The sequence below is a fragment of the Grus americana genome, chromosome 1 (genome assembly GCF_028858705.1).
Source record: "Grus americana isolate bGruAme1 chromosome 1, bGruAme1.mat, whole genome shotgun sequence".
Classification (NCBI taxonomy): Eukaryota; Metazoa; Chordata; class Aves; order Gruiformes; family Gruidae; genus Grus; species Grus americana.
The window spans coordinates 93,577,589-93,598,755 of NC_072852.1; the positions used below are offsets into that span (position 1 = coordinate 93,577,589).

Genomic DNA, 21,167 nt, shown 5'->3' on the forward strand with positions numbered 1-21,167 from the left:
GAAAGTTTTTCTACATAAACCGTAATGTGAAAATATGGTAGGGGATACTTGAGGAATGGCATTTTTTATATTCATTTGTAAAGGCATTTTTTGAAAGCCCTCCAACTATCCATCTTATTTACTCAGAGCTTCTGCTGACCTTTTAATGTGGTAGGAAGCTCACCGATCCTATGCCGCAGGTATTAGCAGACTGTGTATAATTCAGGTCTTGAGCATGCTAAAGCCTAGATACTAGCTTTGTTTTATTCTCATCTACTAAATTTATACAGTGCTAAAAAATCCTGCAATTTAAAGACTAGTTAATAAAATAATTTAATGACCAGAAGTCAAATCCTGCTCCTGTCATACATTACAGGGTATTCTTCTGTGGTTAATTCTCTTCTGAATAAATGTCCAGAAATTTGTAGTTTCTCACAAATTGTACTAGAGGACAGGCATTTATGTTCTATAAAAATGGTGATTCTATGAAATTCACTCACACAGAGTACTGTGCTTAGTTGATATAATCTTCAAAATGACCTGATTTTGTAAGCACAGGCAAATCTAAAATACACACTCAGTGGAAAATCAGTGGTTCCTGTTCTCCAGAGTTTAGTGTTTTGTTTTATAATGTCATTCAGTCCTTGAGGATGCATTCTGGAGAGAATAAAGCAAGCACTACAAATCAGCAATAACATATTTGTGAATTGTAACCTTAGAAGCAGCAGGTTATTTTGCACTAATGTGTTTTTCCCATAGAAGACGTGAACTTTTGTGCTGGTTTATTGGCAATATTTATTATCATCCTGCATTGTTTCTAGATTAAAGTAGGACCCCCACTCTGGTGAACACTGTATAAAACCAGCAAAATAGTCAGTCTGTGCCCTGAATTGATTACTGTCTAAGCAGCAGTATTGCCAATGGAACTTCATTAAAAATATAAATCCTGATCTTGCAGCAACTGAGTGTTTTGCAGTTGATGTGAGAAAAGCAAAGGCTTCATTAATTACCTTTTTTTGGTAGAGATTCTTTTCAACAGCTGCATGGAATTTAGTTGTTTGAAACCATCAACACGTCATTTTAGATAGAACATAGAGTATGTGAACTCAGCTCTGCTCTCTGCTTCCTCTCATGGCATTACACAAACACTGGGTTTTTTTGTTTAAAATAAAATTTTTACAGGCATAAATACCTTCCAGTTGTAAATTCTGCTTTTTAAAATTGAATACTGTCTTTTGTATGTTTCTTCAGGGCTAGCTGGAAAGATTATAAAAGCCATCATCAGTGAAGGATTTCAGATCTCAGCTTTGCAGATGGTATGTTTCCTTTTGTGTATGTTTTTCTGATAAACAGAAGTTGGAGAAGTGCTGTATGCGCTTCACAGCAATGCACAGGTGTCTTCTGCAATATAAAACCCTTGTGCAGACTGTGTAGCAATATTTTGGGATCAGCATTGTCCTTGTGATATTTGTGTGTTATTATTTGATTGATCAGCTGATCTGTTTCTTGTTGCTGGGTGACCTTGAGCCAAGACACTTTACCTCTCTGTATCTCAGTTTCCCTGTAGTTAGAAGGGGGATAATGGTATCTGTCCCTTCTGAGCAATCTGAGATATCTTTGCAAAAAGTACTAGCTAAGATTTGAGAAATGATTGTTAATATTCTTCCTTAATTTTAAAAAACATATATTTAGAAGGATTTTGAGGGAATGTTTTTAAAGATATCTAAACAATTTTGACACCCTGATCACCCTCAGCTGTTAAAGGAAGTTGGCACAGACATTGTTCCCAAGAGTAGTCCTTTAAGTCCTGCCCTTTGACTTTTGTGAAAGTCTCAAGACCTGAAATCCCCATCACAAATGAAGAATAGCCTCTTTCCTATTCAACAAACAGATCCTCTTGCATGTCTTAGTGGTATCAGCCAACACTACCTTGTCTACTTGTATTTGAGGTGGAAGAAGATACTGTGTGCTGTGTTGCCTGTGGCATCATTAGCTAAGTTGCTGACAAACTTCATGTTACAGCTGTAAAGCCATTCCTTTTACCTAGTAAAACTTAAGAGTATTCTGAATGTTTGCTAGTTAAGAGGAGGGGTCTGTCTATTTTGTTGTAGTTGTTGTTTAAGGCAGATTGGCTTAACATTTTTGTTTTCTTAGTTCAACATGGAGCGTGCAAATGTGGAAGAATTTTATGAGATTTACAAAGGTGTTGTCGCAGAATACGTGGTAAGCATAAGTTTGAGAAGAATCTGTTTAAAAATAAGATATGATTAAATGAGGAAGCAGTCACATCTTTCCCTTTTTGGGACTGTGATAGAATTTCTTTTAGGAACCTGATATTCACCAGTTCTACCTTGTTCTCAAATAATCTAACTCATCTTGAAAATTGTGCTATCTGTGTTGTAAGAAAGGAGAGCCTTCTGTGAAAGTTGTTCAGCCAAGGAATTTGTAAAATACAACAAAGTGGAAAAAATCCTCCTCAGATAAGTTATTTTATTGTGGTAGAGCTATGAGAATGTGTCCCTTCTGTATCTTTGTTTGATTTGATATTGCAGTAGTGGCTTGGACCAGAATATATATTTTTTATTTTGTTTACAATGGGACTGCTGTATTCGAATGCTTTCCTAATGACATGTTGAGCTATTCTTAATGTTATTGATCTGACTTTTGTGGATCTTCAGAAAATTTAAGATGTTTAAGATATGCTGTAATCCCAGTGGACATCTAAGACTCTATATATTATTATGCCTTGTTGTACTGTCATGTAAAACTTCTTGACTGCAGAGAGAACAATGGGAATACAAGAAGACGACCTTGCCTTTCTGTATCACTTTCTGTCGGATGATTTTGGTTCATTTTACAAATAGGAATGAATTTAGCTTCACTGTCATGCTATATACTATGCAAATTATCCTTAATTTTTAAATGGTTAAATTATTAAAAGCTTCCTACACAGTTACTAATATTACTGCAGACAGTTACTAATGTAACTCTGATAATGACATTTTAATTTCCTACTTTTCCCCCCTTTATGATTGGTTAGTGTAGCTTACTTCAACAGGGTTTGTAGATTTGTCTTTAAATAGGTTAGGAGTAGTGTTAGTTCACTGTCAGGTTGGGCAATAATCTTAAAGTCTCCTCTGATAACACCATTTTTGACAAGGACCAAAGCAAGATTGGAGAGGCAGACTTGTAGGTGCGTGACAGAATTCAAATATTGTAATATCTGACCAGTATTTCAGGGTCCGAAGAGTCCTGTGGTACTGCAAATGTCTCTGCTTTGAACCAAACTGGAAATGTTCTACCATCTTCTGCAGCTCTTTTGTACAATCTCTGACCCCCTAACAAGTTGCAAATTTTAGTTATATAATTTAATTGGAGAGTTACTCAGACGGGAAAGTGACATTTAAACAGGATAAGTCAATAAAGAAGATATGGTTTAGATGGGATTTGAAGAAAAGTGAGAATCTAGGGCTCTGTCCTGCAAGCCATATGTGCTGGATGAACTCAGCTGAAATGAAATGAGTTTAATATCTCCATGCACTCAGGATATCTGTGAAACAGGAAAACGTGGGAAAGCTAATCATGATGGTAAAGGGATTCAGAGAAGGCACATATGGGAACAGCAATAGATATTGTCAGTGCAGGCCAAATAGGAAGAAGTATGTTGCGAAATAGGATATTGAAGAAAGAATATGACCTCTTACATCCGTGACTCAGAACCGTCTGGTTTGATCTGAATATTATTTATCATTCCAAAATAACTCAGCACAGAAGATACTTGGCATCCAGAAATCCTTTTCAAAAGCTGTACTCCCATTTCTTCTGGTCACTCCTTGTCAGTCAGATAAAGGCTTGACATTGTATGTAAAGCACTTCTCTGAAAAGAGAAAGCTGAACAGTTGCCCAAAATTTTAGCTTTGTTGGTATCTCCTGCATGGGGTTTTGCATACACTTGATTAGTTTTTGTGCTGTTTTGCTTTGTATTTCCTACTGTAGCCAGAATAGAAAATGGGGAAGAAAGGAGGGAGATTATTTTGGGTCAGCTCAGAATCCACTTTGTTAATCAAAAATGCTTGAGCTTGATCCAACTCCAGGAATGGTTTTGGTTGACCACAAGCTATGTTATTTGATGAATAAACTATTTCCTAAAGAAAATTTTATTTACCTGTAACTGGGACTCTTACCAGAGAAACAGAGTCTTCTACTTAAATTGAACTCTGGACTTGATGAGGCTGTGTAGAGTAGACCAAGCTTGTCTCGCATAGTACCACATGCCTCTGTGCTGATGGTAGCTGGTCTTCAGTTCTCAGCTTTGTGTTGTAATGAAGGAGTCAGGAGTAACTTTGCTCACAGTGTTTGCTGTTGCTGGTGGGATGTCAGCGCTGATACAGAAACAATAGACAAGGGAGGAACAAGAAAAACCACAGTTTGCAGGGAGGAATTCAGTTGATTCAACTGTAGTTAAAAGCCTGTTTTTTCTCCACTTTCCTGTTAACAGTTATTTAGATGACAGAATTCAATGAAATTGTACAGAGTAGTGACTTTGTGGCAATTTACTATTTCTTAACAGAATGAAATATATTGCCCTTTGACCTGTTCTTAACAGAGGATCAGTTGGTGATAAGACAGTTTTTGGAACTAAAATATTTATTCATGTTGTAGAGAATGAAAGTAGTCTGCACTTTTTTCATGTCCTCTCAGGAATACTTCATCTCCATTTCCTAGAATCAGGTTGATGATAGAGGCATATGGCTAAAATTCCATCCCGTTGACTTTGGAACATTAGATTACAATTAAGAACATGCTTTCAGCATGGAATCTGTTATGAAGATACCAACTCTTTGGAATTGGAGTCTTTGTGTATTTAGTTTCCATCACAATTCATAAAAGGCAGAGAAGGATTTAATCCTTCTTTTCCTACTACTTTTTTGCCCACTGTGTATGCTCTTGTTCTTTGCCATGGCTTGTCCTTGACCTGCCCATGGCTGGTGGGTGTGATTGCAATACCTTGCTTGTCCCTCCCTTATTTCCTATGAAGTTTTCTCCTTTCCCCTTTCCTCATTGGTTTTGAACCTTTTAATTGTCCTGATTTGTTTAAAACTTGTCTGCCCAAATTTGTAGACAAGTATGCAATTATAAGGGCATGTTTTAAAAAAAGTCAGACTAGAACATCAAAATAGGTTCTTTCTGCTTGTGAAACCTATACCTCTAATGAACAAACTCCAAATTGGCACTAATGCCCAGAGTTAATTTAAGCTTATGAAAAGTAAGACCCATCTTCATCACCCACTCAGAACTCATGATGCCTCTTTACTCTCCAGGAGGCTCCAGGGAAACATGATTTTGGTGTAACTGAGATTCTGATAACAGTACACCACAAGAACATTGCCAGATCAAGGACCCTTTCCCTAACAGGTTGTGCACAGGCCTCTTTCAGTTCTGCTCTGCTGGCTTGTGTGTTTCAGCTTTTGTAGCAATATGAGAAGAAAAGACAGTGAGAACCAAAAGCCCAAGAGGCATTTGAATGACTTAAAGCCATCCAACAGGTGTGTATTTGGAAACAAATAGGGGCTGTGTACTGTGTTCCCTTTAGGGAACACTGCAAAGTACATTGCTGCCTGTGGAACTGGCTGAACTTTGTGTGATTCTTTTTTTTTTAAATTTTTTTTTCCAGGCTTATACCCAGCAAAGTGTGTTCCATCGATTCAGTCTAGTTTGACAAGTTATGGGATACTTCTGTGAAAAACAGGTCCAGATCAATAAGGATGTATCCGCAAAATAATTTAAAGTATTGTGGATGCTGTTGCATGCTATTCAGTATCCTGTTGAAGCTGTATATCCAATTTACCTCAATCCCCACCTTCTATACCAAGTAGCAAAATGGAAAAGATTTCTTTTGTTGTGAATACTAATCACATCTTTGTTTCATGTCTTTGCTTTTCTAAATGCACCAATATTTCTTAGTTGTTCCTGTCCTGTAAGTTTGGGTCTAGTTTGAGGGAGTAATACAACCTTTGCTAATGCCCAAAGAAGCTCAGATTTGCTTCTGTCTTTTTTCTCTTTCAGGACATGGTTACAGAGTTGTGTTCAGGCCCCTGTATAGCAATGGAGATTATACAACCCGAGCCTCCAAAAGTGTTCAGAGACTTCTGTGGTCCTTCTGACCCTGTAAGTACTTGCTTGAGTGATAAGGAACACTTAAAAAGTCGATGTGCTGTCTATGTGAATTAAAATATCACAGCATGGTATGGCTGCCACATACCTGCTGCATTCCTTGGAAACATGTAAGCATTACCTTATTATGGAGGTCAGATGCTAGTCTTACTGGACCAACTTGCAAATCCTCTGGCAACTCCTCTGATCTTACCTAAACTAGATGATAAAATACTGTGATGGTATTTATGTGAAAGGAAAGCTATCTAAGCAAAAATCTTTGTTGAAGATTCGTAAATAGTCTAACATAAGGCTTCAGAGCCCTGGAACAAATAGTTATTGCTTGTGCATGCCAGTATAAATCAAATGTTAGTCCACTGCAGCCTGTGGCATTCTCCTGGGGTTAAACTGTGAAAAGAGAATTGGTTCCTTTGGTTTTTAGAAGGAAGCAAACAAAAAAGGGTGTAAAAGTTCTCGTACCTGTTTGCTATGCTAATGCTTCTAGCTTTTATTTTTCATTTCTTGTGGTGACTAATTGGATATGTGTGATACCATGTGCAGTTTGGAGACAAGCATAAGTGCTGTCTCAAAAAGTTTGCGGGTTTTTGTTAAACAATGAAGGCTACTATAGCACACCGGAGCCATGAGGTGAAGTATCAAGATGGAGGCAATGAGGTCAGGGTTTGTATGGTTTTTTGGTTATGTTTTGATGTTTTAGTTGCAGACTGAGTGGATTTCCATCAAAAAAATTCACACAGATTAATATTTGAAGGGGAGAACAAGTTGTTCAGGATATATTTTTCTTCAGATCCAGAGTTTCCATTACAGAAAGTACAAGTTAAAGGCATTATCCAAACTTTTTTTCCCCCTTCTATTTGGTAACATTCAAATGTTTCTCTGCTGGGTTAGCATCTTGTAAGCGGAGCATAACCTGTTTATCTGACTTAGTTTTAACTGCAGGATGATATATCAGTAGTAATGTACGCAATATGGTGGCTTCAGTTTTGTTTCAAATTCCATGTTTAAGGTTTCTGATCTTTAAAGTTTTCAAATATGCAGTTGTTTTATTTGGGCCTATTATACCCTTTTCGTGTTTCTGCTTGTTTAATGCCTGATATGTTAAAGTCAGAATATTCTTGCAAACATCACAGCTGCTTTAGGTTATTAAAGACAAGTCTACCTATACAAGGGGAATTTCTCTATTTTCCTCACTACATCACATGAAAAGCTCTGTCATAGCCATACAACATGTGTGTGACCGAGGGAACTGTTGATAAGCTGAGGAACTGACTGAGGGTTGTATAAACTGATGGCTTCTTTGAGTAGCACAAGAAAACAGCAAAGGAGGGAACTAAATTCCTGTCTCCCAGATCTCTGGCTAGTGACCTACCTATGTTGTTTGTGTTTCCCTTTTAATGGTTAACTGTGTGATTTGTGAAGTGAAAATGAGTACCTGCCTGCTTCTAGTGGAAGCAGATGGCTGTAAGTTTTGGACACCAACTTCATAGCAGGCAGCAGGAAGACAGGCAGCTGTGTTACGTATTTCTGTCTACTTTTTTCTGTAAGAATTGCAAATTAATTGATTCTTCAGGCACATAAAGCATATGTATAGTTACTACAGCTGCTCTCAAGAGTGATCTTTGCCTGAAATTTATCTGTCTCTTCAGATAGCGTTTGTGGCTTGTCCTTGAGGAAAAAGGGATTAAGGTATCTCAGTAGTCTTTTGTCATTCCCAACTGGAATTGTCAGAGCTCACAACTGAACTTTGTGGTTACAATATCTGTCTCAAATAGGAGTAGCAGAAACCATAACAACGGTTTCATTATCTAGCAAGGTTATATACAGACCACGAAGATACCATGGACTTGATATTCTACTGGTTAAAGTAAATCTAAGTGTCGTGCAAATAGTGCATTATCACTGGGAGATCTGAATCTCTCTCTGTAACTTGTTTGTTTATATGTGCTAGATCCTGATGTGTGTACAGCCTGTTTATAAACACAAGTGAAGACCAAGTTTACTACAAACTGTACCTGATGGGTCACTTTGGTTCCTGTTAAATAGTACCATATTTGGCAAGTAGTGCCATTGAAATCACTGTGATTGCTCTCAAAGCAAGGTGCTGTTTGAAGTGAGTAAAGGTGTTGGAATGGAGTTTGACATATAATGAATCTCTCTCAATCATGTGCTGTTAATTATATCTTAGATAGACACATAGCAAATGTAATAATTACTTTGTGGCAAGTCAGGTATCTAAACTGGATATGAATGTTAACAGCCCTTTCAGTCTGTTCTTGGTTTTGCAGGGAGATAGTTGGGGTACACTTCAATAAAAGGCATCCAAAAAGAGGTGATACAGATTTTCCCATATCAAAGCGAGACGTCATTTGGAAATAGGTCTGGTTTTGTCCAAGTTTGTGATGTTTAGGGCTGAAGAAAGAATTAGAGTTGTTCCATTTTGAAGAATATACTTTAATAGGCTAGCAATTTATACCAAGTGTACAATGTTAAAAATGAAATGGAACTTCGTGATATTTTCTATAACTGGGTAATATTTTGTTAGCCCTGCAGGTCAGTAAAGCCAAAAATATCCTTCATTATAAACCAGCTTATAAATACTTTATTAAAATCTCTTGTGGGGTAATAGGGAAGACTACTAACCAAAAAGCTGTTTTGAGCCTCTTTGTAGTGGCATACCAATGCCCTATCAAATCTGGAAAGCGGGCAATGGGATAAAGATGCTTGTCTGTGAGGAGCCGTGCTGGAGATGCTCATTCTCAAAACTGTTGTGACCTGATTGAAGGGCTCAGTGTCACAGATTGCAGGCTTGTGGAACATTTGTCGCCAGTGGATGGTCTATGCGCTAGGAGAAATGCTTTTCTGCAGATCTGGTTGCTGCTTGCATTCTTGTTGTACACTGGCACTTTTTCTAGTGAGTGGCTGGCTGGGTCATTGCACTCTTGGTGAACGGTCAGCACTTGTAATTACACTCAGCTTAAGCTCCTGGAGTGCAGCTGGATTTTTTTGTGTCATTGGTGGCTTCATCTGAGGCCTTTCTGTAATCTTTCAGATCAGCTGTGATGCTTGGTTTTTTTGTCTTCCAGTTTCAGCCTCTAGCTTAGCTGTACCTCGCAGCCAGGTCCCAGACTACTCGTGTGACTTGCTGTTGGTGTCGCTCTGTACCTTGTTCTCTCTGTCCTGGAATGCCTCTGTGGCTAATGTGTAGTAGGGCTTAGAAATGGAAAGCTCTCTCCAGATCTGCTATAATGAACAGGTATTTACATTTACTTACTGTCGCAGCACCCCTATAAAAGGCCAGCAGGCTGTTCTGATGCCCATCTTGAAAATACTCTTTCTTTACAATGTTAATAAGGGCTGTTTAAAAAAGATCTCTGAATTCCACACAAAACTGTAGTTTTTCAAGGAGGGGAAGCATCCACAGCCTCTGCTATGCTCCCAAAGCTAGGAAGTTTGAGATATTGAGATCCTACGAGCAGCTGAGCACTTTTTTTTGGATATTTAAATTTCGAATAGGAATGGGATTTCCACTGACTTCCAATGATTAACCGTGGTGTGTCTGAATCATTTAAGCCCTTTTTCAAAATATACTACCAAATCTTGTTATGCAGGTTGTTAAATTATGTTTTTTGTGCTGGGTGCTATTTCACTCCATTTCTTCTGGTGTAGTTCTGACATAAAGAGAAAAAAAAATTACACCTATGGCAAAGAGGTAACTGCTCTAGAAAGCTAGGAAGAGGAGTTAAACAGTTAATTAAATCAGATTAATGCAGAACACAAATCTTTTGAACTTTAGATACATGCTATCACTTAGAAATAAGAGTTGCTAATTGCAACCAAAGTTCAACAGAAAAAGCTATGTTTCTTCATTGTAAAGAAATTAAAATGCTTGGAGGGGTAGGGATAAATGCAGCAGAGTGTGCACTATGAAGAAAGCTATTTTGTTTAAGCGTGGTAAGAGAAAACCCCACACAAACTGTTCTGCACTGATTTGACATTGTTTTACATGGATCAGGAAGCAAAGGCTATCATGGGAAACCTTAACTTCAGAATAGGGAGATGGTGGCCAGGGAACCCCATCGCTGCTTGAGCTTGCTGGCATCGGTGTTTTATTTGATTGGTGTTTGTGTATTTTTGGCCTCTGGAGCACTTGGAGGACTTTTGTTATTACTTAAGTCTGAAACTACAGCTTCAGTTTTCACATCTTCGTGTAGCTTCTGTGTTGAAATAGCTGCTGGTAACATTTTGTCATGGAAATGTTGAGGAGGTTACTAAGTATCCGTAAGACACTTGTACAACGCTGTAGAAATTAGATACATTGCTTTTATTTTTGTATTTTTACCTTTCTTTTGAACTTTCTTCATACACAAATGAAAAGGTCGATTATAACATGTGATTCCAGGAGTCCAGCTACATGTTCCTGGCTGATTGCATAACTTTTAGTAGTCTTAAGAGCTTTTATTTAGGATTGACAGTACACTAAAAGTGACTCAAGTACCTTCTGCTGTGAGTTATTATTAAAGCGATAGGACGTGCTGCAATATTTCTGCATCCAGTGGGCTGAAAAGGGTTTTTCGTATGCTTGCTTTAGATCCTAACCTGCATTCTCTTTACATTGGGGGTTTGCAATTGTAAGGGTAACAGTGTATTAACAGTATTTTGTACTTTTGCATCAATGCCAAAGAGCTAAAAGGGAGATTAGACGATTTAAAACAAAGCGGTGAACTGAAAGAGCTGGAGTCCGCTTTAGCTCCATTCCTGACCTTGCTGTGTGACCTTGGACAAAAAGTTCAATATGTTTCTGCCTCAGTTATCACATCAGTTAAATAGGGATAACAGTATGAGCCAAAGAGCACTGTTGCTGTAAGATTTTTGTTTGTATAGATCTCCTGTGAATCTCTAGCAATGAAAAATGTCTACATGTGAGGCCAAAAATGTTCATCTTCATTCCTAGAACTACATTAGGAGCATGACATTTTCATATTACATCACATAAAAAGTAGTTCAGTGGAAGAGACAAAGAAATATAAAGACTATTTGTCAGCTCCCAAATACTCATTTTCTGGCAGTACCTTCATAGCTGTTTCAATGTGGATTCTCCGTGTAGCCTAGTGAGCCTTGGTCAGAGTGTTGACAGTGAAGTACGTAATGTGTTTCAAGAGAAATAAGATTTATTAATCTAATTCTTTGATGAAGAAGATTTTTCATATAATTGATTATCTACTCAGCCTGAGTCATGTAATAATAATAAAAATTTTCATTCAGCACCAGACCATTATCAGCTAGAATAGCAAACAGATCGATCGATACCAGTTAGAATATCCTGCTGTTTAAGCCTGCAATGGGAAAGACAGGATTGAATTGCTTAGATGTTATTTAGGGTCAGTCATCTGACTCTGTCCTTTCAGTTTTTAATTTCCACATCAGTCTCTGCAGGTCTAATGAAAATGAGTTCTAGACAGTGCTAATGCCTCTTAGTTGAGGGACCTGGTAGTTTTTGACTGAGTGTCTGTGGAGGGAGATTCTTCCCTCTATTGCAGCCCCCCTTTGCTGAGCTGACATTGCTGGTTCATAAAGCCCAAAGTTTCCGTGGGTTCAGGACTTCTCATACCTTGTTCTGTGTCACCCCTCTGTATGTGGGCAGGGGGCTTGTTGAGACTGGATCTAGAAGAAAGGATGTGTTTAAGACAGCTGTGCTCTAATGACCCACAGCTGTAATGGGATTGTAACCATGAGTTGCCACCACCGCTTTAGACTGTCAATATGTTGGTGTGTGGTTTGAAATTTACCTCCAAAAGTGTCATAGCTTGTTGTCAGACACAAGCCTGTGTCTGTGTGGATGCCAGACACCACACCTGTGGCAGTGAGTTGCTTTCCCTGGTTTAAAACTGATGGAGTCTGCACTGGCTGCACCAGAAACAAGACTGATACATAAATGTCATATTTGTTCTTCCTGTCAAAACTGTATGTAGCCCTGGGAGCAGCTGAAAGTCAAGATTCCAGTAATTAATCTTTACAGGCACGAATTCAATGTTCATAGCAAGTTCTCTTGATGTGTTCCTCTTGCTTCTGAATAGGTATTGCAGAGGTCGGCCAGACCCTGACATCCTCCCACTGCCACCCCATTTGCTTTAATCGTGTGTGTGCATATGTTGTTTGTAGTGGCATGTATGCGTGATCTGGTTACAATTTTGAGGTGATCTGCTTAGAGCTCTGTTTCTTGCATACTATCTTCTCCAAGCCACCCTTTGCAGGCAACAGGAAGTCCTTTGATAGGAAGAGGGACTTTAGTCTTACTGAAATATGTCTTTGTGGGGAGATTAGAACAAAAATCAGAATACTAGTAGCAGTGGAGGAGCCTTTTACTTGCAAGTCGTTTGCTTTAAATGTGGCTTGTTACTGCCTGAAGGTTGCTGTCATATGATGGCTGTTCAGTGTCATGTGGAACTGGAGTTTGTAGGCTCACTTTGATTCTTCATGGGTAGGTGCATATGTGTTGAAAATTGTTGTCATTAGTGGTAACTGGCAGTCTCTATCAGCAGGCTAAATACTGACAGAGCCCTCAAGACCGAACTCTGCTTTAAATCCAATGTGATTGAGGCATGTTGGCAAGGTTTCAGTTTGAAAAAAATCTTTTATCTGCCACACTTTGAGGCTCCAGAGCTACCAGACTTGAACATGTGAGCAGTGCTACATTTTCTGCCTAAATAAATCCTGGATGGGACATCATTTGACTTAGATTCAGTGGTCACAAATTACAGTCATTTGGTAAAGTAGATAACAGAAGATATTGCATTGTCTGATATCAAGCCTACGACCACCACAGAGGCATGATGCTGGAGGAGTCTGCTACTTTCAGCCTCTGGAAAGAAGGTGTTGGGGACCTCTGGGAGAGTACTGAAACTGGGGTACATTTGCATCTTGTCTCCAGTTGTTGTAATGCTTTTTCATCTCAGTTGGCTACAAAGCCCCTCTAGCCTATGTAGGGGGTTTTTGTACTTTCCTCTGCTACATGTCACTATGATATTTTAGTATCCCCTGATGACAAGGTACCTTCTTAACTGCAATGTCTGGACGTTTTCAGAAAGAGATCAAGATTTTGTCAAAAAGCCTATATACCCTCCAGGAAAGTAGTATCACCTTTAGAACCCTCAGGGTTCCCATCTGTGTTACGTCTCTCTCTTATGTCTTTGGCTTCGAACTGGTTCTTCCTGGGCTCCTCGTGCCTGGTTCCAGGCTGGAATAGCTTGCCCTATTTTAGCAAGAGGAGAGAAGCTGAACCTGAGCCCAGAGACTGAAGGAAAGCAGGGATGTGCGACAAGGCATTAACAGCACTAGTTACTGATCTTCCTTGACTTGCTCTTCTGCCATAGAGACCTCCCCAGAATGGATAACGTGACAGGGTATCCTAGAGCTAAGTTTTTAGGCCTTTCACTGCAAAGCGTCATAGGGCTAGCCACTTTTGTAAGGGTTTAAGGCACACTTAGAATATTTATTTTTTAAGAAAACTCAATTTCTTGGTCAAGGACTTTGTCCTGCTCAGCTCTGCAGACACATGAAGACGTTTAGCATAATCTGAAATCACAAAGACTAATTGTACCTATAGGTAGGTGTGAAAGAAGCCTGAAAGACTGGCTGAGGGATCATAAAGGCTCCCTTTGCGCTCAGACTGAATGCATCCCAAAGTAGTAGGTGGATGTTATTAAAAAAGTGGTATTTTAAGCATCAATGATGAACACAAGATTCTTATAAGGGCTGCGAGTTACATAAATTTATCTACTCAGCCTTGAGGAGGTGGGGTTTTCCAGATTGCCCTTGGGTTTGGCTATAACGGTCCATCTGCATGTCATGTTTTGCAAAACAAATACTTCCACATCCTGTTTGTATTGCATCTTCCTGTTTAGGTTCTCTCCAAGCTTTGAATATATGCTATGTTTTAGAGAGTGGTGTTACAGATTTAGTATCTTATATAGATAGATCATATTTTATTTAAAAGGTGACCACACAAAGTTTTAAAAGTGCTTGCTTGCCTAGTTTCTTTTAGCATTTGCTTGGCTTGTTTCTTAAATAATGCTAGCTAATACACTTCAAAATACCATATCTTTATTGGAACTCTGCTTACATATCTGAGATGGATTAAGGAGAAAAGCTTTGTTTCGCACTACTGTAGAAAAAGAGGTAGGCTTCTAACAAGACAGGTGATCATGTGATAGCAGCCTGGTATGGACAAATACACTATGTAATTTTACACTGGTAGGCTGATCAAAGGTAAGCCGCAGGGTTCTCTCTAGGGCTTGTTTCTCCCAGCTACACTGGATTAAAATGCAATTTACCTCGCCTATTGGGGTTTTTAAACACTTCTTAAAAATAATAGTATTCATTCCTCCTGTGAAAATGCAGTCTTTGTCAGTAAGATACAGAGCTGGTCATCAGAATTCCTAGGTTGTAGTCTCCTGCAGTCACAGGAGGTCTATCTTCCTTGGTGATTCTCCTTCTTTTTATTTTGTTGGGGTTTTGTTGGGTTCCCTCCCCCCATTTCCTCCTTTGGACTGTTCTATTATGGTTCTGTTGTAGCTGCTGAGGTTTCTGAGAATAGATTCATAAATATATTCAGTCCATAAAGGCACAAGGTAAGAGCTTTTCAAGAACATGATGGTTCTGGGTTAATTTCAGCCTATGTGGTTGTTTTCTTTGCTTCCCTTGGGCTCTGTTTGGTTACAGCAGACAGCAAATCACTCTTTTACATTGTACAGTGATGTTTTTGCATGTATAAAAGTTAATCCTCGAAAAGAAGCATTCAAGCAAAACCCAAGTTCTCTATAACCTCAGTCTTTACTTGGAAAAAGGGAGCAGTGTTGCCAAAAGATACAGGAAGTGCTGAGGTCACTCTGGGGAAGAAAATGATACTGTTACAGCACTAAACTACTCTTTTCTCCTCCAGTTTCTTAGCATCCTGGTCACAGTGACCTTGTGTGTTTGCCGTATCTTTGATATTAATAGATTAAGAGCATTTGCTTACATATCTGACTCAGGTTTTTGTTGACTATAGATAGCCTTGAATTCTTCCTGACTTCTGTTGGAACATAGTAGTTACGTAGTGCTGTTACATATACTTCAGGTTATGAAGCAATACAAATGATATCTCTGGTAAAAAAAAATTAAGACAATAATAAACCAAGGTAGAACTTGGTAGAACAGGCTGCTTTTTCTAGAGCACTGTAGAATGCAGTTAGCAAGAGTCAGCATACAAAGGTGCTTGTTGAAAATGTGCAATAGAGAAAGTTATAAATGTATAGGAAAAGGGCAACAGAGCACTTTTCCATATAACCATGATGATGTTGTGATCTTGAGTATCCTGAAGTTGGCTGTAGCTGTCCCAAAAGGTTTCCTGTCTTTCAGTTGGCAGCTTATGAGAAGTCAGTTCTTGGATGTGCATTATTTTTTTTCTTTATTTAAGATTCCTTGGAATAAACAGATGAATAGGATTATCAGACCTATAAAACTCTTATCCTAGAGGACTACTTAACCAAGCAGAGCCTGAACAATACATTGGTGGTGGCAGAACTAATAATAACCAAATAGAAAAGGAGCTGCAGATCACAGTGTGTCTTATGTACTCTTGATGATAAATTGGTACACAAAAGAGATTGATCTGAGGGGGAACTGATCACTGCAGGAAGGAGAGATATCAGTTTCTCCAGTGGATTTCTTCTAAGAGGGTTCAATTGGCTTTCTAAGTGGCATAGGTGGTATCTCTGTACTGTACATTGCAACAGGGTGTGTGTGGACTGAAATTCCCTAGGTGCTTTGCATGTCGCTGTAGTAATGCAAGAAGTACAGGCTGTGGCCAGAGTGTATCTGCTGTTATTTTCTGCTTGAGCTACATTATTGAAGGCTTCAGAATGGGTGAAAACAAACTCTGTGGCCTAAGCCTTCTCTTCTGTAACAAAAAGAAGTAGGTAGTCTGGTTTTGCATTTCTGATGATGATGGCTATTATTTTTATTATTGTTGTTGTTGTTATTATTATTATCTGCAATTGCTGACAGCCATGAGAACAGCTGCAATAATAGTTTTCATTCTGTACCATTGGTCTCATTTTCTGTGGACGCTATTAACTAGACAAAGGCATTTTAAAAACTGAATATAAAATGATTAATTCAAATGCTGAGAACCTGCTGAGTAATTTGGGGTGCCGCTTGCTGGTCTGTTTGATTTAGACTGACATTCTCTGTTCTACTGCAGGGTCACCTGAGCAGAATTTTTAGCAGCCTCTTTTGCTTACGGTATGATAGACTGCACCCGATGTGCACATGGGACTTCTCCTGGATCCTCCTACTAAGAAGTTTTCCCTTTCTCTGTGTTCCTTGACTTCCCAGATCAAGGGACTAGAATGAGGTCGGGGTGGAAGATGAGTGAGCAGCAGTTCTTCGTGTTCCCATGGCAGCTCTCAAATTCCCCTAGGTGACCTGGCATGGCCTGAGTTTTGCAGATGGTGGCTTATGATCAGAGTGCTACACAGGAATTAAAGCAGCATTAAATCAGGGAGAGAGAATAGTTGAGGAACTGGTCTGGGATTCAAAAGATCTGAGCTAAGAGCTAGACATTGAACTTATGATCCTTGGGAAATGTGTATTTCTCTGTGCCCTTGAGAAATTACTGTCTCCATGTCTTGGTTTCCCACTCCAAAAAATGGGGTCCATTCTGCTCCTATTTTCTGTTCTTTGTGTTTCTTCATCTAAGCTTTCCAGGCCAGGAACTGTCTCTCAGTATGTATAGGAACACTGACTAGTACAGCTAGTCCTGAACACAGCAGGGGCTTTTAAAAAAAACAGTTATAACACAAATAACGAGTGATTCCTTCCATCAGAACAGGGCTGTTCACAACTGTGTGGGAAGAGATGGCAGCACTGCTACATCCAAGGAAAAGCTAGCTGTTGGACTGGAGAGGCTTGAGGGCGCAGAGTGGAAGGGAAAGCTCTCCCCCATGCCAAGCCCCAAATGAGAAGGATCTCTGGGGTTTGCAGCAGGCTTGTGAGTTTTGTCTTTCAGTCTGTCTGCGTCTTCTGTTGAAGTGGATGGTCTGAAGGTGGCTCAGCTGGGGAAGTCTCGGTAGAATTTTGAAGCAGTTTTTTCTGCTTTGCGAAGTGTAAAGCTCAGATAGCTGGACTGCTTCTGCAAATGTAAAATTCAGTCTTGAAAATTTCAGAGGAAAAGATAATTTATAAATTTTCTTGTTCTTACAGGGGATCAGCCAAGATATCTGCAGACTAAAAATAATGTCTTGCAACTTCATAGTGACTTTCACTGGAGACTCTCCAGATATTTTGCTAACCTGAATTAATGAAATCCCAAAATACCCCTTGCAGCCTAGTATTTTTTTTATCCTTGTTTTACAGGTGAATTAATAAATGGATGAAATTCTGGATGCCTTGAAGGCACTGGAAAAGCATCAATAGAACCAATATTTCACCTTTAAAGCTTAAAGTAAAGCAACTAATAATCAAATTTACAATTATACTTTGTTTTCTGATGTCTTGTGGGGTTAGTTGCTTTTCAGTTCTTAAATGCTTCCTTTTTCCAACTTGTCAAGTAATATAAATACCCCTTATTTATTGCACCCGGATAATACAACAAGATAGCTAGATATTTTTATCTTTATTCCTATTTTGCAACCAGCTTACATCTGGTGTGCCAGTTATCCTCAAGACTTCACTATCCAATCTAGTTTACACTTAACTCAGAAGCGTGGCTGCTTGCTCTTATCTAAATTCAGCCCATTGGCAATGGCAGATAGGCACACAAATACAGTAAATACGTTTCTGAGCAGGGCAGTTATCATTAGAATTGCTTAAGCATCAATCAGGAACACCAAGACCAGTGAAAATGCTATTTCAGGCTGGCAAATGTGCCACGTTTGCTGCCCACAGCAGAGAGCCTGTGGAGAGTTGGTGCAGCACCTTTGGCTGCCAGAGAGGAGGAGTGGTAGGGAATGTGTGGTAGTGAAGCAGAGAGAATCAAAGTGCTTCAGGGGATGGAGAGTGGGAAGGAGACAGTGTAACAACTTCTACAGACTTGTGAGCTTCTGAAAAACTGCCAATACTGGAGTATGGAAGATAATTTTAGGTCCGTTAACAAAACTTCCAAAAGATATACAGGGCTTCAGACTGATAGTTCAGAGGTAGCCTGACTTTAAAATAAACAGAAAAGCAGATGGAATTTTTTTCTTTTTTTTAACTCAGACCTGAGTAGGTTTTTGTAATAAAATAAACTATGGTTTGATTACTTGCTGCTACTGTTGCAAAACTATTTGATTTGGAAGGAGATGAGCCTCAGATGCACTCTTTACAGCCTTGCAATTGAAAATTTGGCTGCTCTTGCCTGGATCAGATCGTTTAATTTGCTGAACAAACCTTTACAGCCATACTGTTTCAAGTACGTAACTATATGCGCACAGACTTGGCTCGGTTAAAGATACGAGAAACTTGTCAGGATGACCAGTAAGTGATTGAAGGCATAAATATTTCACCATCAGTCAGGAGAAGATAACCTGAATGTCTACGTCAAATGCATAGTGCTCAGGGGATAGAAGATTAGGCTAAATATTGTAAAGACTTTCAACACAACCTTTCCAGATTCTTGAGAATCTGTGTATCAGTTTGTTTTGTGATAAAGACTAAAAGATGAGGGGTGCTTATTGTGTCTGTGTATGTTTGGAGGGGGCTGTTTTGGTTTGATTATTTTTTGTGACAGACGGAAAGTACAAAAGACTTTGTGATAACACTGGCTCCCTTGGAAGTGTGCATAAGGCCATCGATACTCCATGTTTGTACAGGACGTTGCTGCAGCTTGCGTGGAATACAAAGAAAAAGAAAATATGTCACTCTGTCAACAAGAGACTTCTGGATTGGTTTGTGAAACGTAAGCTGAAGGAAACCTATTGCATTCTCTTTAACATTGACTTGGTTTTGTATTTAAAAGCTTTATGAGGTACTTTCAACAGGTAGACCACAGGTTTCAGGGCAAAACATGTTCTTCCCCAGTTAAAGACTTTACAGTGGCAACAGCAGCATCTTATGTAGATTTTTCTTTCTGTAATACAGACAGAAGGCTTAACAGTGCATTTAGTGATGATTAACTGGACCTCTGATTGATGCAGGAGTAGAAAATTGTTGTGTTCTGCAGCAGCTGATGTTGAGTCCAAGGCGGCTCATGACATGAAAGTGGGGAACTTTAACCAGGTCAGAATTGAGGTAACTAGAGGGGAAGACACATACTGGCTTTGGGTGAGAACTTCTGTGAAGGATATGTCAGACTGATCAACTGAAGTTGTTCCCACAGTTACAATAATGCTAGGGTGTTTCTTAGCTTGAATAAGCATTACAGGGGATGCTTATCTAGTATTGTATTCTGCAGGACAGAGACTGTGCTGCTTTTATCATTTTACCTCTTGCTGATGGCTTGTGTAGGATCGAGTATTTTGTGCAGCTCCCTGCTGCAACTAGCAGCGTGTGATATGACTGATGCTAAAATCCCCTGAAAATAAAAGCCAACTGCAGAGCTGTGACGATGGGAAGAGGAGAGGCACTTATCCTACCTACATTATGTAGCTGTTCCACTGCAAGAGGGGTTTTTTTGGTTTGGTTTTCTTTTTTTTCTTCCCTGAAAGGGCTTATCACCCTCTGCTCACTACAAAGGAAGCTCAGGTGCCTCGCTTAGACAAGGCAGTCAGCTTTCTGATGGCTAAAGTTCAGCCAGATAAATTCCACCGTTAGTGGTGGAATTTACATTATTTTGTTTGTTCACAGTTAATGTGCGTTCTGTTCTCTTGACAAGGGCGTAGCTGGTCTTTAAAAGGAGAAAGGCACTTGCTTGTTTGCCTGAGGCTGGCTACTGCCTTCTGAATCAGTTGGCACCCTCAAGGGGAAAGAGGGACCATCTCTTTCATGACAGCAGTGGAGCATGGAGAGCTGCAGAAGAAAAAAGGCTTCATGAATGCAGGGTGGGGAAAGCAGAGGTGGGGAGACCAAGTCAACATAAAGCCTTCGAAAGAGTGATGAATGAGGAATGCCAAGAAGAGGAAGGAGCAGTCAGGGCTCAGATAGAGAAGGGAAACAAGGTGTTTTACTGGGCGGTTAGAGGGGGCTGTGCAGAGCTGGTTGCAGTCCAAGACGTCCTCTGAATGCTGCTGGCAAAAGAATGAACCTGTCCTGAGATCACACTGTGGGTAGGAGAGGGTTTGATCACAAACTCTCTTATTTTTATTCTGCTTCACTCAAGAGGACCAGTAATGAAATTTCAAGGTTCCTTTGTTCTTGTTCATGTTCAAGTAGAGTAAAGTTTTAGGCTGTAAAAGTTCCTTTGTGTGTTTTTGGTCCATTTATAGAGTATGTGCTGTTTCCCACTGAGGGGGGAGGGAATGGTTGCTGCACAGAGTCAGTGGTTGCCTCTTTGTCTTTTCCTGAATGCCATTTAAACAACAACAAAGCATTCAGAAATGTTTAACAGCAGTGGCCTTTTGGCCTCTCTAGATACCCAATTAAGTATTCAGGGCAGATGCTTTAAAAAACCTGGCTAAATTTTCTTGACATCTGTAGTTTTGGCTGGAATACATGTTACTGTTCTATATAACTTCCCATCCAGCCCATGAAAAAACAGCCATTTGAAGGAAAAGCAGTTAATGAGCTTTGCTCATGACTGTTTATGATTTTTCAGTCTGATTTTGACATATTACTGGCATTGGTGACATTTTTGTTTCCCTTCGCTTGTACAGAAATAGATTTTAGAATGTGCTACGTACTTCATACAGGCAGTGTTGCACTGGCCACAGTTAGAAACATGATAGAAACATGAAATATATGCATTTGTATCTTGTGAGGACAAGGATCTTCAGAGGGCTACTTGTAGATCAAAGCCCAGCCTGTAACGTGTGATCAAATAGCATGCTGAATAAGACCAAAGAGGATGACGCAGACAGCGTATTCTTCATGTGAGATGTGAGTTTGTGGCATCCCCATTT

At 39.4% G+C, this 21,167-nt stretch overlaps 1 protein-coding gene across 6 annotated transcripts in view; it reads left to right on the forward strand.

Moving 5' to 3' along the window:
* Positions 1-21,167, forward strand: part of NME7 (NME/NM23 family member 7) — an 89,672-nt gene that overhangs the window by 47,728 nt on the left and 20,777 nt on the right. For 3 of the 6 annotated variants that reach the window (XR_008578553.1, XR_008578551.1, XR_008578552.1), the window contains exons 8-11: positions 1,231-1,295; positions 2,134-2,202; positions 6,046-6,147; positions 21,027-21,144. Coding sequence is in view for 3 of the 6 variants with exons in the window: in XM_054836242.1 (XP_054692217.1) it covers positions 1,231-1,295; positions 2,134-2,202; positions 6,046-6,147 (236 nt within the window). In the remaining 3 variants the exon portion in view is untranslated. The remainder of the gene's footprint in view (positions 1-1,230; positions 1,296-2,133; positions 2,203-6,045; positions 6,148-21,026; positions 21,145-21,167) is intronic. The other 3 variants (XM_054836242.1, XM_054836274.1, XM_054836264.1) reach the window with 1 other exon arrangement.